At 34.1% G+C, this 19752-nt stretch overlaps 1 protein-coding gene across 1 annotated transcript in view; it reads left to right on the forward strand.

The window, feature by feature from the left end:
- The window catches only part of CSMD3 (CUB and Sushi multiple domains 3), a 1470240-nt gene that overhangs the window by 1388004 nt on the left and 62484 nt on the right, over positions 1–19752 (forward strand). Inside the window, exons 54-59 of the mRNA NM_001424929.1 lie at positions 45–218; positions 2413–2586; positions 3769–3954; positions 5809–5982; positions 9067–9249; positions 12723–12899. Coding sequence (NP_001411858.1) covers positions 45–218; positions 2413–2586; positions 3769–3954; positions 5809–5982; positions 9067–9249; positions 12723–12899 — 1068 coding nt within the window. The remainder of the gene's footprint in view (positions 1–44; positions 219–2412; positions 2587–3768; positions 3955–5808; positions 5983–9066; positions 9250–12722; positions 12900–19752) is intronic.

Raw genomic sequence — 19752 nt, forward strand, 5'->3', positions numbered from 1 at the left:
AACTAGATCATAATATTAAAAAATATTATTGTGACCCATTTCAGCGGGTCACTGTGGAATTCCGGAGCTTATTGTGAATGGTCAAGTCATTGGAGAAAACTATGGATACAGAGACACAGTTGTTTATCAGTGTAATCCTGGTTTCCGCTTGATTGGTTCTTCAGTAAGAATATGTCAACAAGATCACAATTGGTCTGGTCAACTTCCAGCCTGTGTGCGTAAGTAAGCATAGCAAAAGTAGTCAAAGACCTCTGTTCAGTTCTCATGTAATTACCAATATTTTTTTCTTAGGTAAGGTAAATGATTATATAGACAGATACACACATGCATATGCATGTGTATTTAAAGAACTAAATTCTCACAATGCATTTTTTTATACTGACATGCTAGATTTTAAATTAGGGTGTGTTCAGAAGTATAAAAAACCATTCACTATGAAAGTGGAAAATATATTAGAATGTCTGTCAATACTCTTTTGGATTTGGAACAATTTTGTAATTGTTTTAATAAAAGATCTCACTAGTTCAGCAAATATTCATCTAATCTCTTAATTTAGATGTGAATTTACACATGAAGGATAAAATGAATTTTAAAATATTCTAGTACTCTTTCTTTCTCTCACTGAATACCCAGTACTCAGAATAACACAGTATTTCACATCACAATTTATCCTATTTTGGATTGAAAAGTAAATTATCCATATATTTCTTATTTTTCTCCTGATAATTTCCACCAGAAATCACTGATATTTGTATTAAAATCGGTGTTAGGAAATGAGGATAAATACTGTAAACATATTATAGTTTTAACATTATAGGATTAAATGATAAAGATTTTGGAGGCTTCAGAGAAATAATTCATGGGGCTTTTAGTATGAGTTCACATATTTATAAATTCTATCATTGTCAACCTCATATCAATCAACAGTATTTTATTGGAGTTCTAGTTTAATGGAAAATACATTAGTTTGTTAAGATTTAATAAGATAATAGAGCATACAGTTATCAAAATTGCTTCTCTGTGGTGTGTATGCATGTGATAACAGACCATATGATTTAAAGACAGAAATATTATGCTGGATCTATACCAGGTTTTTTGCCTTTCATTATATAAAGAAAGTGAAGTCAGTCAGTCGTGTCTGACTCTGCAATCCCATGGACTGTATGACTGCCAGGCTCCTCCATCCATGGGATTTTCCAGGCAAGAATACTGGAGTGGGTTGTCATTTCCTTCACCAGGGGAATCTTCCCGACCCAGGAATCAAACCTGGGTCTCCTGAATTGCAGGTAGACTCTTTACTGGCTGAGCCACTGGGGAATCCCCTCATTATATAAAAGCATAGCCAACTAACACTACTACTTTTCTTGCTGAATAATTGAGACTATAAATGAAAACTGGTCCCTGAGGTAAAACAAGCACAAGTTTCTATATTAATAATTTTAAACAGGAGTAAGATGCAGTTACATTTTCAAATGAACAGTTTACATTAACATTACAGCAGAAAATTAATTGCTGTTGGGTCATTTCTAAAGTATTAAATGTGACGTCATCTTTCACTGTGCCCAGTTATGAAGCAGTATTACTGGAGTTGCTATGATTAATTAGTGAGATAATGCAATAAAACAGTTCATAGAAATACAATGTGTTTGGGAAAACCAAGCACTAAATAAATCCTAAAAAAGAGCTTTAACATTAAAATGATTTAAATAGTTCATCTAATTGACGTCAGTATTTCCAAACAAAACTGCTAGGTTATCAAATATCAATAGTGAAGAAAATATACCAGTAAGGTTGTTTGGTTTAGGGAATGTTAATATTGGTATCTCAATATATTAAGGATTCTAATACAGCATAAGACATCATTTTTATTACAGTCATATTAAGCTATTCTTCAAGCACACTTTTGTTTATCCATTAATCATAAAACATGATTGCATAAATAATATAAGAAATGATTTCAAAATTAAATATAAAAAATTGCCTTCATTTATCTTCAATTCTTAAGCTCAACTAGAAAAGGAAAGTCAATTCAGTTTCATTCCTTTTTGCCATTAACTAGTTTTGTGAACTTCAATCATTCCCAAATGTCTTTTAATTTCAGTATTCTTCCCTAAAAAGAAATAAAGTGAAAAGTTACCATGGAACTTTTAATATCTATGCACCACTTGCATACCATTACCAGAATTACAAATAATTGTCTACTCTCTAACATAATATTGTAATGATTCTACTCTATTGGACCTGTTTGGCTTTCTAAATTGTTCCTTTGCATTAGTAAAATTAAGTATTTTTTCCTACAAAAGTGGCCTTCTTTCCACATTCTTTGAGGTAATTAAGTGTACTTTTAATTTAATAATTGATAACCAATTATTCTATTCTGTGTCCCTCCCAACCCGACCCCGTTGCTATTAGCTGTGAGCTGTGGTCACCCTGGTAGTCCAATTTATGGAAGAACAAGTGGAAATGGATTCAATTTTAATGATGTGGTAACATTCTCCTGCAATATTGGGTATCTCATGCAAGGGCCAACAAAGGCCCAGTGCCAGGCCAACAGACAGTGGAGCCATCCTCCACCAGTGTGCAAAGGTAAAAATCTAACTGAATTGCTGCTGAGAGCATGGTAATAATGTGTCTGTGTAAACACAAATGGTAATATTTGAAACAATTTGGGCAAAACAGTAGAAAATTAATAAAACAAATATTTAGTATTGATGTCATCTCATTACTAATGCTTTCCTTTTTCTTATTTTTTAACTTTTTTAGAAGTTATAAAACTGGTAAATGTTATTTCAGTTGCTTAACTGTGTTATCTGGTACCTGTTCTATAGCTGTATATAAAGTCATTTAGCTCATTTTTACTTGCAGTTGGCTTCATAATTAATGGAACTAATCTCAGTTTATTTTTTCACATTTTTAAACATTGTGGAGTATAGTTAATTTACAATGTTATATTGTAAAATTTTGTTGGAGTATAGTTGATTTACAATGTGATGTTAGTTTCAGGTGTTTTATATATATATATATATATATATATACATACATACATACATACATACATATATCTTTTTTAGATTCTTTTCCCATATAGGTAATTACACAGTATTGAGTAGAGTTCCCTGTACTATAGAGTAGGTCCTTATTAGTTATCTAGTTTATATATAGTAATGTGTATATATCAATCCCAATCTCCCAGTTTATCTCCTCCCTTCCTCCTGGTACCATAAGTTCATTTTCTACATCTGTGAGTCTATTTCTATTTTCTAAATCTTTCTCTGTCTGATTTACTTTACTCAGTATGACAATCTTCATATTTTTGGAAAAACAATGTTTGAGCTTTAAATTACCATGATACCTGTGTTAGGGGTTTATTTATTGTTCGTTCTATGGAAACATAGAGAATCATTTGTAGTTTTTCTGTCTGCAAAGAGGTATGATATATTTCATAGTCTGATAAAATACAACTCAATTATCACTTTCCTCCATTTTCTATAACCATAGCTTGAAAGGTATATTTCGTTTTTTATGTATCATTCTTTATAAATCTGTATTCAGTATATTTACAGAGTTGCTGTTGTTTAAAATAGATTTGCAAAGAAGCTCTCCTGTTTCCAATATTTTCAGCCATATATCCATAGTTCTTTATGTTAATTTTCTTCCTTGAATCTTTGTTTTGTTTGATAAAATTTATCTTTGAAACTAAGTTTCTAATGAAAATTTATATATTATATTATTCTAAATATATATTTCAAAAATGTGTCATTTGTTTAGTGGTCAACTGTTCTGATCCTGGAATTCCAGCCAATTCCAAAAGAGAAAGTAAAATAGAACATGGGAATTTCACCTATGGCACTGTGGTATTCTACGACTGCAATCCTGGATATTTCTTATTTGGATCTTCAGTTTTGATATGTCAACCAAATGGACAATGGGACAAACCTTTACCAGAATGTATCAGTAAGTAGATAATGTGAACTCTTTTTTGAGAAAATGCCCTGAAACCATACATGTATATTTATTGTTTTTATGAAATATTTAGAGCTGTGTATCAGACGGAAGTGTACTGATTGTACTTTTTTATTGTTTTGAAAGTGCCCTTCCTGTATTCTGCCAATTCAGTGCCCATGTGCCATCCATATTAATATTAATATGATTAATATTTCTCTATTATTCCTTGATTTTGAACCTTCATGGAACAGACAGAATATTAAAGGCAGATATATTTCATACTCTGTGATGTTGCCACTCCATGAGAGGCAACTATAATTTTATTTTCTCTTGTACTACTATTTCAAATTTCATTTAAAGCAAAATGAGTCAATATAAATAGCCACTAGGGCTGCAAAATGCTTGAGAAAATTAGAGTGTTACTTAAAACTCATTGACTTTAAATATTTATCTTATACAGGCACATACATATATGAAATGTTAATATACATTGTCTTTAAGGTAGTAGGAATAAGAGTGCATTTTGTTATATGTTATTTTGGAGCTATAGAATATAAATAAAATAAATTATAGCAGTTTTGCATATAATTAGCATGTATAGTGAGAAAATAATTTAATAGAAATAAATCAAAAGTATCTGAAGACAGAGAAATGAACTTGAATTCTAAGCATTCAGCTTATAGATAGGACTTAGTTACATTTGCTTCTCAGAGTTGAATATTGGACATAATAGGAAAGAAACAATCATTGTGCAAGTAATTTTTGGTTATACTAAATTGCTAAATTACAAAATCATTTTATGATTGTTTTGTTTAGAGGTACTTTATGTACATGCAGTTTTTTAAATAGTTGTGGCATCATTTATGAACTCATTCATGAACAAATAAAAATAGAGTGCCTATCTAATTTCATATACTATGCAGATAATTCAGTCAATTGTTGATCCCTTGTTTAAAATGTATTTGATTTCTCTTCGTAGACTAGTTAGTCTAATGGTTTAAGTAATTCACTTATCCTTGTATGGCTACAACATGAAAGTTAAAAATCTTTTGTAGGACCTGTAAACATGAACTTCTTCAGATTTTCATAGCTCTCATATACTTTTTACCTTTTCCTTATTTTCTATTGTACTTCCTGGTAGTGTGCTATTTACTCAGGGATTTTATTAAGTTTATATCTCCTGTGTGATATTTAATACTCATCATATGTAATACTCTAGTCATGAAAGGGAACACATAGTAAGTCCCCAAGCTACTTCCAGCTTATAGAGAATTCTCAGTGTTTTAACATCTGATTCTGCTCAGCTCAGCTGTATTTTGGTTAATAAGCCTTTGAGTATTTTCATTTTACAGGATGATTTATTTATTAATGGTCAGGAGTAGAATTTAGACTATATATGCATAGTCTGAATCATGTGCCACAGATCCATCTTCCATCCTTCTTTACCCTCAAAGTTTTTCCCTTTTAATTTCTGTAGGGCATTTTGAATTCTATATGGAATCCTATAACCTTATTTAGCCAATCCATACCACTCCTCTCCCTATCTTTCACATCCTTATCTAGATGAATGCTTCCAATCCATGTACATGTGTATATAAACAAACACCCACCACCCCAATACATACAAGCTTATTGACTCAGTCATTTAAGCTTACTTACAGTGTTCCTATTAAACTCATACTCAGGGTGAGTGGGCTAACAGAATAACTCCTGTAACTTCAACTTCATATAAATGTTTGATTTTCAGAGGATGTATACAGTGGAGCAGATAATTCTGATTCATTAACATTTCAAAAAAAGTTGGTGCAGGTTGTTCGATAGGAGATATAAAAAAATTTTATATTCAATAATTATGTATTGTAGTGATTGACTGTGGACACCCTGGCGTTCCTCCTAATGCAGTCCTGTCTGGTGAGAAGTATACCTTTGGTTCTACTGTTCACTATTCCTGCACAGGAAAGCGTACACTTCTAGGCCAATCATCAAGGACTTGCCAATTAAACGGCCATTGGAGTGGATCACAACCTCATTGTTCAGGTACCACTAGGAAAATTGGATGATGTTTATTGGAAATTACATTATGAGTATTATGACTGGGGCTATTTTATTAGTAGTATTATGATAAGGGCTTCCCGGGTGGCTCAGTGGTAAAGAACCTACATGCTAGTGCAGGAGATGGAGGTAATGCGGGTTCAATCCCTGGGTCAGGAAGAGTCCCTGGAGAAAGAAATGGCAACCCACTTTAGAATTCTTGCCTGGAGAATTTCATGGACAATGGAGGCTGGTGGGCTACAGTCCATAGGGTCTCAAAGAGTTGGACAGGACTTAGCAACTGAACTTGAACACAAAGCAATCTAAAGAGATACAATAATACATTTCTCTTTTAAAAATATCACGAGGGGAGCTATAAAATTATTTTTACATTTATCAGAATTCTTAAGGTAATTTAGAATTTACAATGCAAATTAATACTGATCTTATATATGAAAAATTAGAGGTGTAAGTTTTGACTGTGTTGTATTGAACATAAGTGGGTTTAGAATGCTACTTTCTGTGAAATGCTTTTATCCATTAGAATAGCAAATCACTTAGGCTTTAGCAATTCCATTTTCAGATCAGAACAGATCAGTCGCTCAGTCGTGTCCGACTCTTTGCGACCCCATGAATCGCAGCACGCCAGGCCTCCCTGTCCATCACCAACTCCCAGAGTTCACTGAGACTCGTGTCCATCGAGTCAGTGATGCCATCCAGCCATCTCATCCTCTGTCGTCCCCTTCTCCTCCTGCCCCCAATCCCTCCCAGCATCAGAGTCTTTTCCAATGAGTCAACTCTTCGCATGAGGTGGCCAAAGTACTGGAGTTTCAGCTTCAGCATCATTCCTTCCAAAGAAATCCCAGGGCTGATCTCCTTCAGAATGGACTGGTTGGATCTCCTTGTAGTCCAAGGGACTCTCAAGAGGCTTCTCCAACACCACAGTTCAAAAGCATCAATTTTCGGCGCTCAGCCTTCTTCACAGTCCAACTCTCACATCCATCCATGACCACAGGAAAAACCATAGCCTTTCCCAGACAGACCTTTGTTGGCAAAGTAATGGCTGTGCTTTTGAAAATGCTATCTAGGTTGGTCATAACTTTCCTTCCAAGGAGTAAGTGTCTTTTAATTTCATGGCTGCAGTCACCATCTGCAGTGATTTTGGAGCCCGCCAAAATAAAGTCTGACACTGTTTCCACTGTTTCCCCATCTATTTCCCATGAAGTGATGGGACCAGATGCCATGATTTTCCTTTTCTGAATGTTGAGCTTTAAGCCAACTTTTTCACTCTCCACTTTCACTTTCATCAAGAGGCTTTTTAGTTCCTCTTCATTTTCTGCCATAAGGGTGGTGTCATCTGCATATCAGAGGTTAATGATATTTCTCCCGGCAATCTTTATTCCAGAGGTAATATTATATCAATGATTTCCTTTTAGAATTCAGTTCTTTGTACCTGAACTTTTAAGCAATTGATTATTTAATAGCATGATTTTAAAATAAAGTCCTAAATGTTTTAAATTAAACTAACCCAAGTTTTATGAGAAATGTTTATCTATCATAATTTGATTTATTAAGGCAACAGAAAACTCCTGTGTCGCTATAATCCCAATAGCATTTTCTTAGAATATGTAAACATTAAATCTATTTTTAATAATTTTTTCACAAAGTAAGCATTTGATAAATATTATCTAAGGTCTTTAAGCTACTATTTTTCTTCAATAATTGTTATTTCAGTTTTCAAGCTGTGAGGTTACCCTACTTGATACTATTCATTCTATTTTTACCTATCTGCCGATATTAGTGCTTATTTTTCTGCCTATTTTTTATTTACATATTTATTTTTGTGTTATTGTATCTCTGTGGAGATCATATGATGACTTATTAGGAGTTGTTTCACATTATTCTTCTTTTAGAGGTAAAAGGTGTGAAATAGTTCATTAATTTCAGTTATGTTAATTATTGTGTAATTATGGTTAAATCCTATGAGGTCACTGCCTGGGACTTCAGATTTAATCTATAAATTATGGAAACTATCAGTAAATTTACTCACTCAGATAACTGATAATACACATAAACCCACAAGCATTTTCTCTGTCCCACACACTCACGATGGATTAGAAAGCTACTACTTAGTTGTAGAATAAAGTGTGTATACATATATTTAAAAGTGAAATAGTGTCATTAAATCTTTATGTGGTTATTAATATTGCTCATATGATGATAAGAAAGTATTAGGAAAGATTCCAGATGCACAGAGCATGTCAAAATTGGCATCTAGGTAGACAGAAAGCACTTTCAATGATTATACCTTCAACTTTCTCTCTCTGTTTCTCTGTCTCTCTCTGTCTTTTCTCTATCTGTCTTACTGAATGCTAGTTGTGGCAACTTTAATTAGACATATTTAAGAAATGAGAATGGGACTGAGCACACCCTACACACTATAGTCAAGAGAAACACCCTGTCATGAGCAAAATCCTTCTTAACAACTTGTCAGAGTTTCTAGTCTTTGTTTATAATTCATTTTTGTACTTTTATGTATAAAAAGTATGGAGTTTTTTCATCTTTGGTCAATGGTCATTAATAGAGAAGATTAAATGGTATAAGTTTAGACTAGAAATATTATACTTTAATATTTACATTTTCCAACACATCACTGTTCTGTTTTAACAGAAACTGATTTTAATTCAGAGAAGAAAAGATGAAAATTGCCAAATCCACATTATAAATTTTAACTGTATGAATCCATTGTCATTTGAGCCCAAAGAATTGTCAATTATGAATTTTCCATTACCTTGGTTAAGAACTAGATTCAGGAAATACTAATGAAATGTCTTCAACTTATTAGATGTTTCCAAATATCACTGGAAAATAACACCATGCTCCACAACTATTTTCTTTTTCCTTTAGGCTTTTTCTTGTGACTGGAGTCAAATGGAAAATATGAATTATGATTTTACCCAGTCAACTTACCATATTAAAGCACAACATTAACAGCAACAAAAAAAAAATGCCCACAGGATTGATGGACTAAATCATGAGTTTAATAAATGTTTATTGAATTAAATTAACTTGGACTGTACTGAATTGCAGGTGATGCTACTGGTACATGTGGGGATCCAGGTACTCCTGGTCACGGTTCTAGACAGGAAAGCGATTTCCGAACCAAGAGTTCTGTACGCTTTGCCTGTGATACTGGTTATATCCTTCATGGTTCAGAAGAAAGAACATGTTTACCCAATGGCAGTTGGACTGGAAGGCAGCCTGAATGCAAAGGTAAAGTCAAGTAGAAACTAATAACATTGAGAGTGCTGGAATTTGATGTGGATCACATTCAACTGTGTGCTGCTAAGTGAAATTACTCCTTCCAGTACTCTCTGTCTTCAACCACGGAATAAAAGTAGTAGTATTCCAGTTTTACCAATACTATCATATAAAAGAAATATGACAGGTAATAATTATTAATTTAGTCTCAAGTATGTCTCAAGTGTCATTTATATACAAACGTTATTCACATCACAGCAGATAACAGGATTGGAAAAGCTAAAAAGATATTTTTCTCCCATCACAGTGCTCTGAATTGTTGACAGCACTAGGAAAAACATTGGGTTGTTCTTACATCAACACATTACCTCACAATATGTTTTAGTTTTCAGGTTTGTAGAAATGGTAAAATATAGAAAGATGTCTAAGTATACATGATGTTTTTCATTTATGGGTATTGCTAATAATCAGAACAGAGGAACCTGGTTGGCTACAGTCCATGGGGTCGCAAAGAGTCAGTCAGACACAATTGAGCGACAAAGCACAGCACAGCACAGAATTGTTCTGATCGATTCAGAGTTAACAGGATCAAATCTTTACAATATTGACTAAAAAGAAAATGTTGCAGGGAAAATATCCTTATAATTTAAATTGCTCTTTTTTGAGGTTATTTTAGGGCAAAAGCTAAACTTACAAAAGTATTTATGAAACTTGCTTGATGTTGTACCAAATGTATTGGTTTTATAAATAGAAAACAATTCCCAGTGGAACCTTCTTAACAGTTTTTTAATTGACTATATTTCAGAAACTTTTTATTATGTTTAAAAACTATATCTATATTTAGGAAGGGCATTCATCCTTTTTTAAGTGGACTGAATTTAATAATGGTAAGAGAGAATTACAAATCAGTTTCCGTTATAGGTTGCGGAACAAAGTTGTTGAGCAAAAGACACTAAGTACGCTGTCTTCACTTCATTTCTCAAGCTTAGTTACCAAAGGCAAAGTCTTTATAATGATGTTGCACATTATGTGGGTGATAGCTAAAGTCAGCCTTTTGTTCAGCTGTACTGCAAAATATTTTTAGATGAAATGCAACTCAACCCAGTGCTAACCTTGTTTTGTTCATATATACATTATAGATAAAACAGAAGTAGGAGTTGTAGCAAATATAACAGAATTAATACTTTTCTCATAAAATGGAGCCCATGCAATTCACTTTGTAAAACAGATTCTAGTAAATGAATAGAAAGAACAAATAAAGAAAATACAAAAGAGCAAAAAAAAATTGCAGTTATAGAAGAAATTCTGCATAAGTACTAATCAGAAAATTATGGTTAAGCATCAAAGCATCATTTTTCATTTGTTTTAATATGAAATTGTAGTGTATGTACAGCAAAACTAGAACTTCAAAGCATTTCTGGAGCCTTTTTATTACATTTTAGATTAATTTGATAAAATGCATATATATTGTTAGCTTTGACCTATTAACTCCATTTTTGAGAATTTAGTTCCTAAAGAAAATAAAAATATTTAAGAGAACACACAATCATAAAGATCATTATTTTTATTTCAAACACTCTAACTACCAAAAACAGGAACCAATCTGACAACACTAGAAAAAATATCACATAGGAAATTGTATATTTACATTATGTGATAGTGAAAATACTAGAATAAGCCATGAAGCAATATGAGAAAATGTATCATACAAAGCTTAGTTGAAAAATAAGATTCAAAATTATGCATTCTATTAAAATCATAGGAAATGATAGTCACTTGAGAGAAAAATATAAAAGTCAATATAATAAAAATGACAATATTACAGAGAGGTGAAATTTGTAATACTTTTATTCTCTTTATTTCAAATGTTTTGTAGTGCCGTATTACTTTAGTGATGGAAAACCTTTCTGAGAATACAATAGATTATTATTAAATATTAAATATCTATTAAAGATTAAATATTAAAATATCAAATGAATATGATAAAATATCTTAAATAAAAAATTACAGATTTAAAGAGTGTAACATTCTTTGACAAACTGACAAGGTTTTTAAAAATGATGGGACATGATATTGGAGGGGTTGTGTGAAAATAAGCAAACTTTCACACCATTGATACAAATGTGTATTGTTACATAGTGTTCTGATAATTTGGATAACTCTGTATATACTCAAAATATTGTTCAAAACTTAAAATTATCCAGAAATTCCACTTTTAGAAATTTACCTTAAAAATAGGATCAATGTACGTAGTTGTATATTTAAGCTAGAGTATATTATAACCCAAAATGTTAGAGAAACTAAACTAAATTGAATTTCATGTTTATCAGCAGGACATTGGTTAGTAGATCCTGAATACACACAGAATGGAACAGTATCCCATTACTAACCTTTATGAAAGATGCCCAAATTATTATTTGCAAACTGTTTGTTTCCTGTCTACCCACAAACCTATAGCACCGCTAAAAATGACAGACAAAATTAAGTATTTAAGATGTAGGGATTCCCTGATGGCTCAGACGGGTAAAGCATCTGCCCAAAATGCAGGAGACCCTGGTTCGATCTCTGGGTTGGGAAGAGCCCCTGGAGAAGGAAATGGCAACCCACTCCAGTACTCTTGCCTTGAAAATTCCATGGATGGAGGAGCTTTGTGGGCTACAGTCCATGGGGTCGCAAAGAGTCGGACACGACTGAGTGACTTCCCTTAAAATGTATAATTATACTTCATATTCATACAAATAGCCTTAAAATTTGTAAAGTCTTAGGAAGTTTTCTTATACTGCAACAAAAGTAGATATTGCGACTGACATAGGCTTCTTTTTTAATATATAAAAAATTCACTTATACCGTTGATGGCAAGTAGTTAAACATAATATGGAATAATCATATAAGGCATTTATGTTTGTGACTCCTATTTAGGATGTATTGAAAACTTAATGAAAGTCATTCCTACTTTGTTTTATTCAGTTTATTTTTGTAGACTTTGGTCCAGAAATAGAGATTATAAAGTTTTAATGCAAACCAGTTATATAAAAGCAAACACAATGCTTATAATATTTAAGTGTATATTTTATATTTGTTTTCTAACAAATATAATTGTAGTAAATCTTTGTTGCTTCTCATTACATATCTTCCAATTTTACATGAGTAGTTTTTTAGGCAGAGACTCTTAAAATCCTTCTTGGACAGATTTTATATTACCCAAAAGCAATACTCAAGTAATTATGTGCAAAGTTTTTACCAAAATGACTAACAAAAATCATAAAAAAATAGCTATTCTATGATTTGTATCCCAGTAAGTAAACTAATAAAATCAATATAAATTCATCTTGAATTTTAACTCCTCATAAAACAGACTTCAATGCTTAAAGGATTTTTATAGCTTCTTTGGACAATTTGAAACAATCATTTATTCCTTAACTGTTCATGAGAGGATTCTTGAATGCACTATTTTTATATATACTCTTGACCATTTTGTTTTATAGCTGTACAGTGTGGTAACCCTGGGACAACAGCCAATGGAAAAGTCTTTCGGATTGATGGCACAACATTTTCTAGTTCAGTCATTTATTCCTGCGTGGAGGGATATATTCTCTCTGGACCTTCAGTTAGGCAGTGCACAGCCAATGGAACATGGTCTGGAACTTTGCCTAACTGTACAAGTAAGTTTTTTTTCAATATTTTGAAATATCACTAGACGTATGAAAAGTAGTTGTATAAACATGTATGTCTGTGTTTTGTATTATAATTAATCAAACCAGGCAAGAGTTTGAATATTTATAGGTGGTTCAGACCATAAGGAATCTGCCTACAATGCAGGAGACCTGGGTTCAATCCCTGGGTTGGGAAGATCCCAAGGAGAAGGGAATGGCAACCTACTCCAGTATTCTTGCCTGAAGATTTCCATGGACAAAGGAGCCTAGTGGGCTCTAGTACATAGGGTCACAAAGAGTCAGACAAGACTGAGCCACTCTTTCACTTTCCCCTAAAAATGATAGTAGTGTTATGGTCGCATGTAGACTAGTGAGTTTAAGATTCAGCTTCCAAGGTATTATATAGGCAGAGAAAAGAGGGATCACAGAAAATCAGTGTTATTAAATATAATTTTACAGTATATTAAAAATAGAGATGAATTATCCCCTATAATCAAGACTAAACATATAACATTCAAGACTAAAAATAGAATGAAATTTTATTTTGCCAATCTCATACATATTAATTGTTAACTTGGTTTTTTGAAAAGTGGACTGATTATTTATGGGTTCTTGCACTGTTTAGGGAGAAGGCAATGGCACCCCACTCCAGTACTCCTGCCTGGAAAATCCCATGGACAGAGGAGCCTGGTAGGCTACAGTCCATGGAGTCACTAAGAGTCGGACACGACTGAGCAACTTCACTTTCATTTTTAACTTTCATGCATTGGAGAAGGAAATGGCAACCCACTCCAGTGTTCTTGCCTTGAGAATCCCAGGGACGGGGGAGCCTGGTGGGCTGCCGTCTACGGGGTCGCACAGAGTCGGACACGACTAAAGTGACTTAGCAGCAGCAGCAGCAGCACTGTTTAGGGAAATCTTAGTGGCAGATTTGCCCTCTTGAGATGTAAAATCTTATGGCATTCTAGTGATTCAGCATCATAAAGAAATTACCCACTTGATGGATTTTTAAATGTACTTAAAATTCCTATATATACATTAATGCTTACCTATGGAAAAAAATAGAATTTACTTAACAAACAATAATTTATCCACTGGAAAATCATGGCTGCTTATATTAATTAAGAGGAACTGCAGCAGCGTCATATAAATCATGAAATTTTTGAAAGAAGAGCTATTTTATGTCTGTTCAGAGACTCACTCAAGGAGTTATGAGAAGTTGCCAAAGTCTTTGAATGAAGTAGGCTCTCAGGACACTAATGGAGTTTCTTGTGTATTAAAATTTGAACAGATTATACTTTTGAAATAGAGGTCTTCATTAAAAATAGTTTGTGAATATCAAAATAAATGGGCATAAATACAATTTGTAAATGAGGAGCATACTGCTTCCAGGATTCAAAAAGACGTTGGTGCTGAGAAGGTCAATAGTTCTTGACCGTGTCAGTAATGGATCCACTCTTGGCTGATGTAGTAATTTCCAGAAATATATAAGCTAGACCTTGTACTGTATGTGGGTAAATGATCCATCACCTGCCTTTTTTTTTTTTCTTTAGCTCCTTTGTGAGTATTTGTACTTTCTGAATAAATGACTGAAAACAATCTATTCATAGGAGGATGCCATCAAAGTAATGCCATATCGTATTTGTGATTCTGGAGAAAGTTGGTTGTATTAATAGTTAATATCTTCCTTGAAGACTGTGTGTGATGGCAAGGCTGTTGAGATACTGTGTGATTATTTTGTCTCTGGAAAGCTGAGGACAAACTACAGCTCAAAGGTCGTTGAAATAAGCACTATTAGAACAATCAGCCCAATCTGCAGTAGCAAAATAATTTCCAGTTCTTGATCTGAGTCAGTAATAAGTAATATTCCTGGCCTTGTGTCAGTACCAGATACTGTTATATCTCCTCTTTGGGAGAAGTTCTTTATTTCTCTTTGGACAGTTTGGTCTTGGCTTAATCAGGTTTTCTCCTAGGTCTCCAAAGATTTCTGTGAATGCGTGTCCTCTTTTGTACTCCGTCTCGTAAAGTTCCACTTTGTCCTCTTCTGTCCAATCCATCTTTAAAACTCAGGGAATCCACTTGGCTTTGCATAGGGTCCTTCTTCCTGTGCCCGCTGAAAAAATATCTTTGGGCAGTAAGATGAGACAGTCATAGCACTCATCTCATCTGTTTCCTGTCACTCGAGGTTTACTGTGCTTTGCTGCCTGATGAAAGCTGTATTTTTTTTTTTTTTTTTTTGAGGGGGAGTAGGGTTGAGAAGTTGTTTTAAAACAACTTCCTTGGTTTTCTGTCTTGAAGGAAAGAAAGTCTCCGACTTTCTTTGAAAACGTGTCATTTTTGTAAAACTGAACAATTTAACAATTAACAAATATGCTTTACTCTTTTCATACTATAGGGCTTCCCTGGTGTCTCAGATGGTAAAGCATCTGCCTGCAATGCACATGACATAAGTTCAATCCCTCGGTTGGGAAGATCCCCTGGACAAATAGGCTTTGTTGTTTTCATTCTATACCACCCTACCTGAGCCTTTAAAACTCTTACCCAGTGCCCTTGAAATATTAGCTCAAATGGCACATTTGGGAAAAACCCTGCTAGGACACTTCTTCTTCATATCCCTTTGGCTAAAACTGATCTTGCTCTATGCTGTTTAACTCTTCTATTTCAATTACTTATACCACTAAACTATAAACCTCAAAGGGTAATAGGAATCAGGGCTGTTTTATCTCATTGACCCTCTAGCCCATGATATGTAAATTTAGTAAATAGTTATTGACTGACTCATGTATCTCATATGAGCTTTTTTTTTAAAGCTATTAGTACATATGACTTACCATTCTACTCCATTTTAAAATACTTGTAGAAAGGGCTTGTAATTTTATACATAACGTGACACATGATTCTGGTATATGCAAGTGTTAGTCACTCAGTCGTGTCTGATTCTTTGTGACCCTTTGGACTGTAGCCTGCCAGGCTCCTCTGTCCAAGGAATTCTCTAGGCAGGAATACTGCAGTGGGTTGCCACGTCTCCTCCAGGGGATCATCCCAAACCAGAAATGGAACCGGAGTCTCCTGTATCTCCTGCATTGCAGGCAAATTTTTTACCTACATGCTGAGTCATCAGGGAAAGTGTTTCAATATACAGTTATGGAAAAGAATGAAATAATGAATACATTCAGAGTAAAGGAAATCTGCTGAGTAGCACATTTTTTCATGTTGAATAACAATTTCATTTATTCATGGGTAAATACCTAAGTGTTTATCTAAAGTGTTTGCCAGTTTTAGTAAAGATAAACAAATAAACACATCCTAATTCTTAAGACCGATATTGCATTAAATTTTTTACTGAATCGTCTTTGTTTTCCTTAGGAAATTTTTAACCAAGTTAAAAACACTCAATTGAGACAGACTGGTAGGAAATAACATATCAAAATATAAACTCTTTTTTTGTGTAAGTCCCTTAAGGAGAAGTATTATGTTCAGTAAGGCATTTCAAACATTAGCTTTTAAATGATATATTGCTGTTAAACTGAAAACTGAGAATTTTAATTGTTGATTTACTTCTTCAAATCTTTTTTGATTTAGGCAAAAAAACTGCTAAAACCTAGAAGCAACCCAAACCAAAGGCAGAACTAAAATTATCCTTCCAAAAAGAACACAGAGAGAAGTTTCATTGGAAATTAAAACAGATTAAACTTTTATAATTAAAGAATTTAAGATACTAAAAATTAATATGCAGTGATCCATTGCTTAGAACCAGAGTTTCAGAGTCTTTCTTGTTAATTTGCAATGGAAGTTGATTTAAACAAATGATTGATAGAATAGTGTAACTTCAGAGCTGGAAGAGATCGTGGCATAGACTCTCATGCATAGGTCAGGAAACTGAGGCACCAGTTCATTTAATTGACTTACTAACTACTAACTTTGTCTTGTGAATCTTAACAAATTGTGGAAAATTTTTAAAGAGATAGGAATATCAGACTGCCTTACCTCTCTTCTGAGAAACCTGGTTGCAAGTCAAGAAGCAACAGTTAGAACTGGATATGGAACAACTGACTGGTTCCATATTGGGAAGGGAGTACATCAAGGCTGCAAATTGTCACCCAACTTATTTAAATTATATGCTGAGTACATCATGTAAAATGCTGGGCTGGATGACTCACATGCTGGAATCAAGATTCTGGGAGAAATAACAACAACTTCAGATATGCGGATGATACTACTCTAATGGCAGAAAGCAAAGAGGAACTAAAGAGCCTTTTGATGAGGGTGAAATAAGAGAGTGAAAAAGCTGGTTTAAAACTCAACATTCAATAAACTAAAATCATGGCATCCAGTCCCAATACTTCATGGCAAATAGATGGGGAAAATGTGTAAATGGTAACAGATCTTATATTCTTGGGCTACAAAATCACTGTGGATTTTGGCTGCAGCCACAAAAGTAAAAGACGCTTCCTTCTTGGGGAAAAACCTATGATAAACATAGATAGCATATTAAAAAACCTGGGATATCACTTTGCCAACAAAGGTCCATCTAGACAAAGCTTTGGTTTTACAGTAATCATGTACAGATATGAGAGTTGGACCATAATGATGGCTGAGTGCCAAAGAATTGGTGCATCTGAATTGTGGTGCTACAGAAGAATCTTGAGAGTCTCTTGGACAGCAAGGAGATCATACCAGTCAATCCTAAAGGAAATCAATCTGAATATTCCCTGTAAGGCCTGATGCTGAAACTGAAGCTCCAATACTTGGCCACCTGATGCAAAGAGCTGATTCAGTGGAAAAGACCATGATGCTGGAAAGACTGAGGGCAGGAAAAGAGGGGAACAGAGGAGGAGATGGTTAGATGGCATCAGCACCTCAGTGTCCATGAGTTTGAGCAAACTCCGGGAGATAGTGAAGGACAGGGAATCCTGGCGTGCTACATTCCACTGAGTCACAAAGTCAGACATGAATTAGTGACTAAACAGCAACTACTGACAGAGCTCACCACTGAGCAATCATTTCCACCACATAAATGGAGAAAATTTCCCATTGGACGAATTTTTAAATTTCTTAGAAATAAAGGAAACTGTAAGTTCAAATAAAATATGTTTTTCAAAAGTTTTGATTTAATGTAATGGTCTTTTGTGGGCATTTTTTATAGTATCTATATACAAGGATATAAATATTAATTGAATTAAACTAGGTGTAAAAAAATTAAAGTATTGGACTAAATTTCAAAACCACATTCCCGATTTGAATTTTTGGAAAACCCACCTAAGCAAAACAAAACTTCCCTTTTATACTTTTCATTCAAATTGTTATTATTTTTATGCATAAATAAAAATATGTCATTCAGTGTTTACCATTTGTTAGCATTTGTGTTTTTGGAAGTGAGTGTTTGCTGTGACCAGAGCATTCTCTTGGCAAAACTCTTAGCCTTTGCCCTGCTTCATTTTGTACTCCAAAGCCAAACTTGCCTGTTACTCCAGGTATCTCTTAACTTCCTACTTTTCCTACAATGCATAAAAGTAAAATGGCTTCTGGTCTTACGTTTAGATCTTTAATCCATTTTGAGTTTATTTTTGTGCATGGTGTTAGAAAGTGTTGTAGTTTCATTCTTTTACAAGTGGTTGACCAGTTTTCCCAGCACCACTTGTTAAAGAGATTGTCTTTAATCCATTGTGTATTCTTGCCTCCTTTGTCAAAGATAAGGTGTCCATATGTGCGTGGATTTATCTCTGGGATTTCTATTTTGTTCCACTGATCTATATTTCTGTCTTTGTGCCAGTACCATACTGTCTTGATAACTGTGGCTTTGTAGTAGAGCCTGAAGTCAGATAGGTTGATTCCTCCAGTAGCTAGAGAGGGTGTGGAGAAAAGGGAACCCTCTTACACTGTTGGTGGGAATGCAAACTAGTACAGCCACTATGGAGAACAGTGTGGAGATTCCTTAAAAAACTGGAAATAGAACTGCCTTATGATCCAGCAATCCCACTGCTGGGCATATACACTGAGGAAACCAGAAGAGAAAGAGACACGTGTACCCCAACATTCATCGCAGTACTGTTTATAATAGCCAGGACATGGAAGCAACCTAGATGTCCATCAGCAGATGAATGGATAAGAAAGCTGTGGTACATATACACAATGGAGTATTACTCAGCCATTAAAAAGAATACATTTGAATCAGTTCTAATGAGGTGGATGAAACTGGAGCCTATTATACAGAGTGAAGTAAGCCAGAAAGAAAAACACCAATACAGTATACTAACGCATATATATGGAATTTAGAAAGATGGTAACAATAACCCTGTGTACGAGACAGCAAAAGAGACACAGATGTATAGATCAGTCTTATGGACTCTATGGGAGAGGGAGAGGGTGGGAAGATTTGGGAGAATGGCATTGAAACATGTATAATATCATGTATGGAACGAGTTGCCAGTCCAGGTTTGATGCACAATACTGGATGCTTGGGGCTGGTGCACTGGGACGACCCAGAGGGATGGTATGGGGAGGGAGGAGGGAGGAGGGTTCAGGATGGGGAACACATGTATACCTGTGATGGATTCATTTTGATATTTGGCAAAACTAATACAATATTGTAAAGTTTAAAAATAAAATAAAATTTAAAAAAAAAAGCAAAATGGCTGTCTGATGAGGCCTTACAAATAGCTGTGAAAAGAAGAGAAGCCAAAAACAAAGGAGAAAAGAAAGATATAAGCATCTGAATGCAGAGTTCCAAAGAATAGCAAGGAGAGATAAGAAAACCTTCCTCAGTGATCAGTACAAATAAATAGAGGGAAAAACTAGAATGGGAAAGACTAGAGATCTCTTCAAGAAAATTAGAGATACCAAGGGAACATTTCATGCAAAG

The sequence above is a fragment of the Bos taurus genome, chromosome 14 (genome assembly GCF_002263795.3).
Source record: "Bos taurus isolate L1 Dominette 01449 registration number 42190680 breed Hereford chromosome 14, ARS-UCD2.0, whole genome shotgun sequence".
Taxonomy (NCBI): Eukaryota; Metazoa; Chordata; class Mammalia; order Artiodactyla; family Bovidae; genus Bos; species Bos taurus.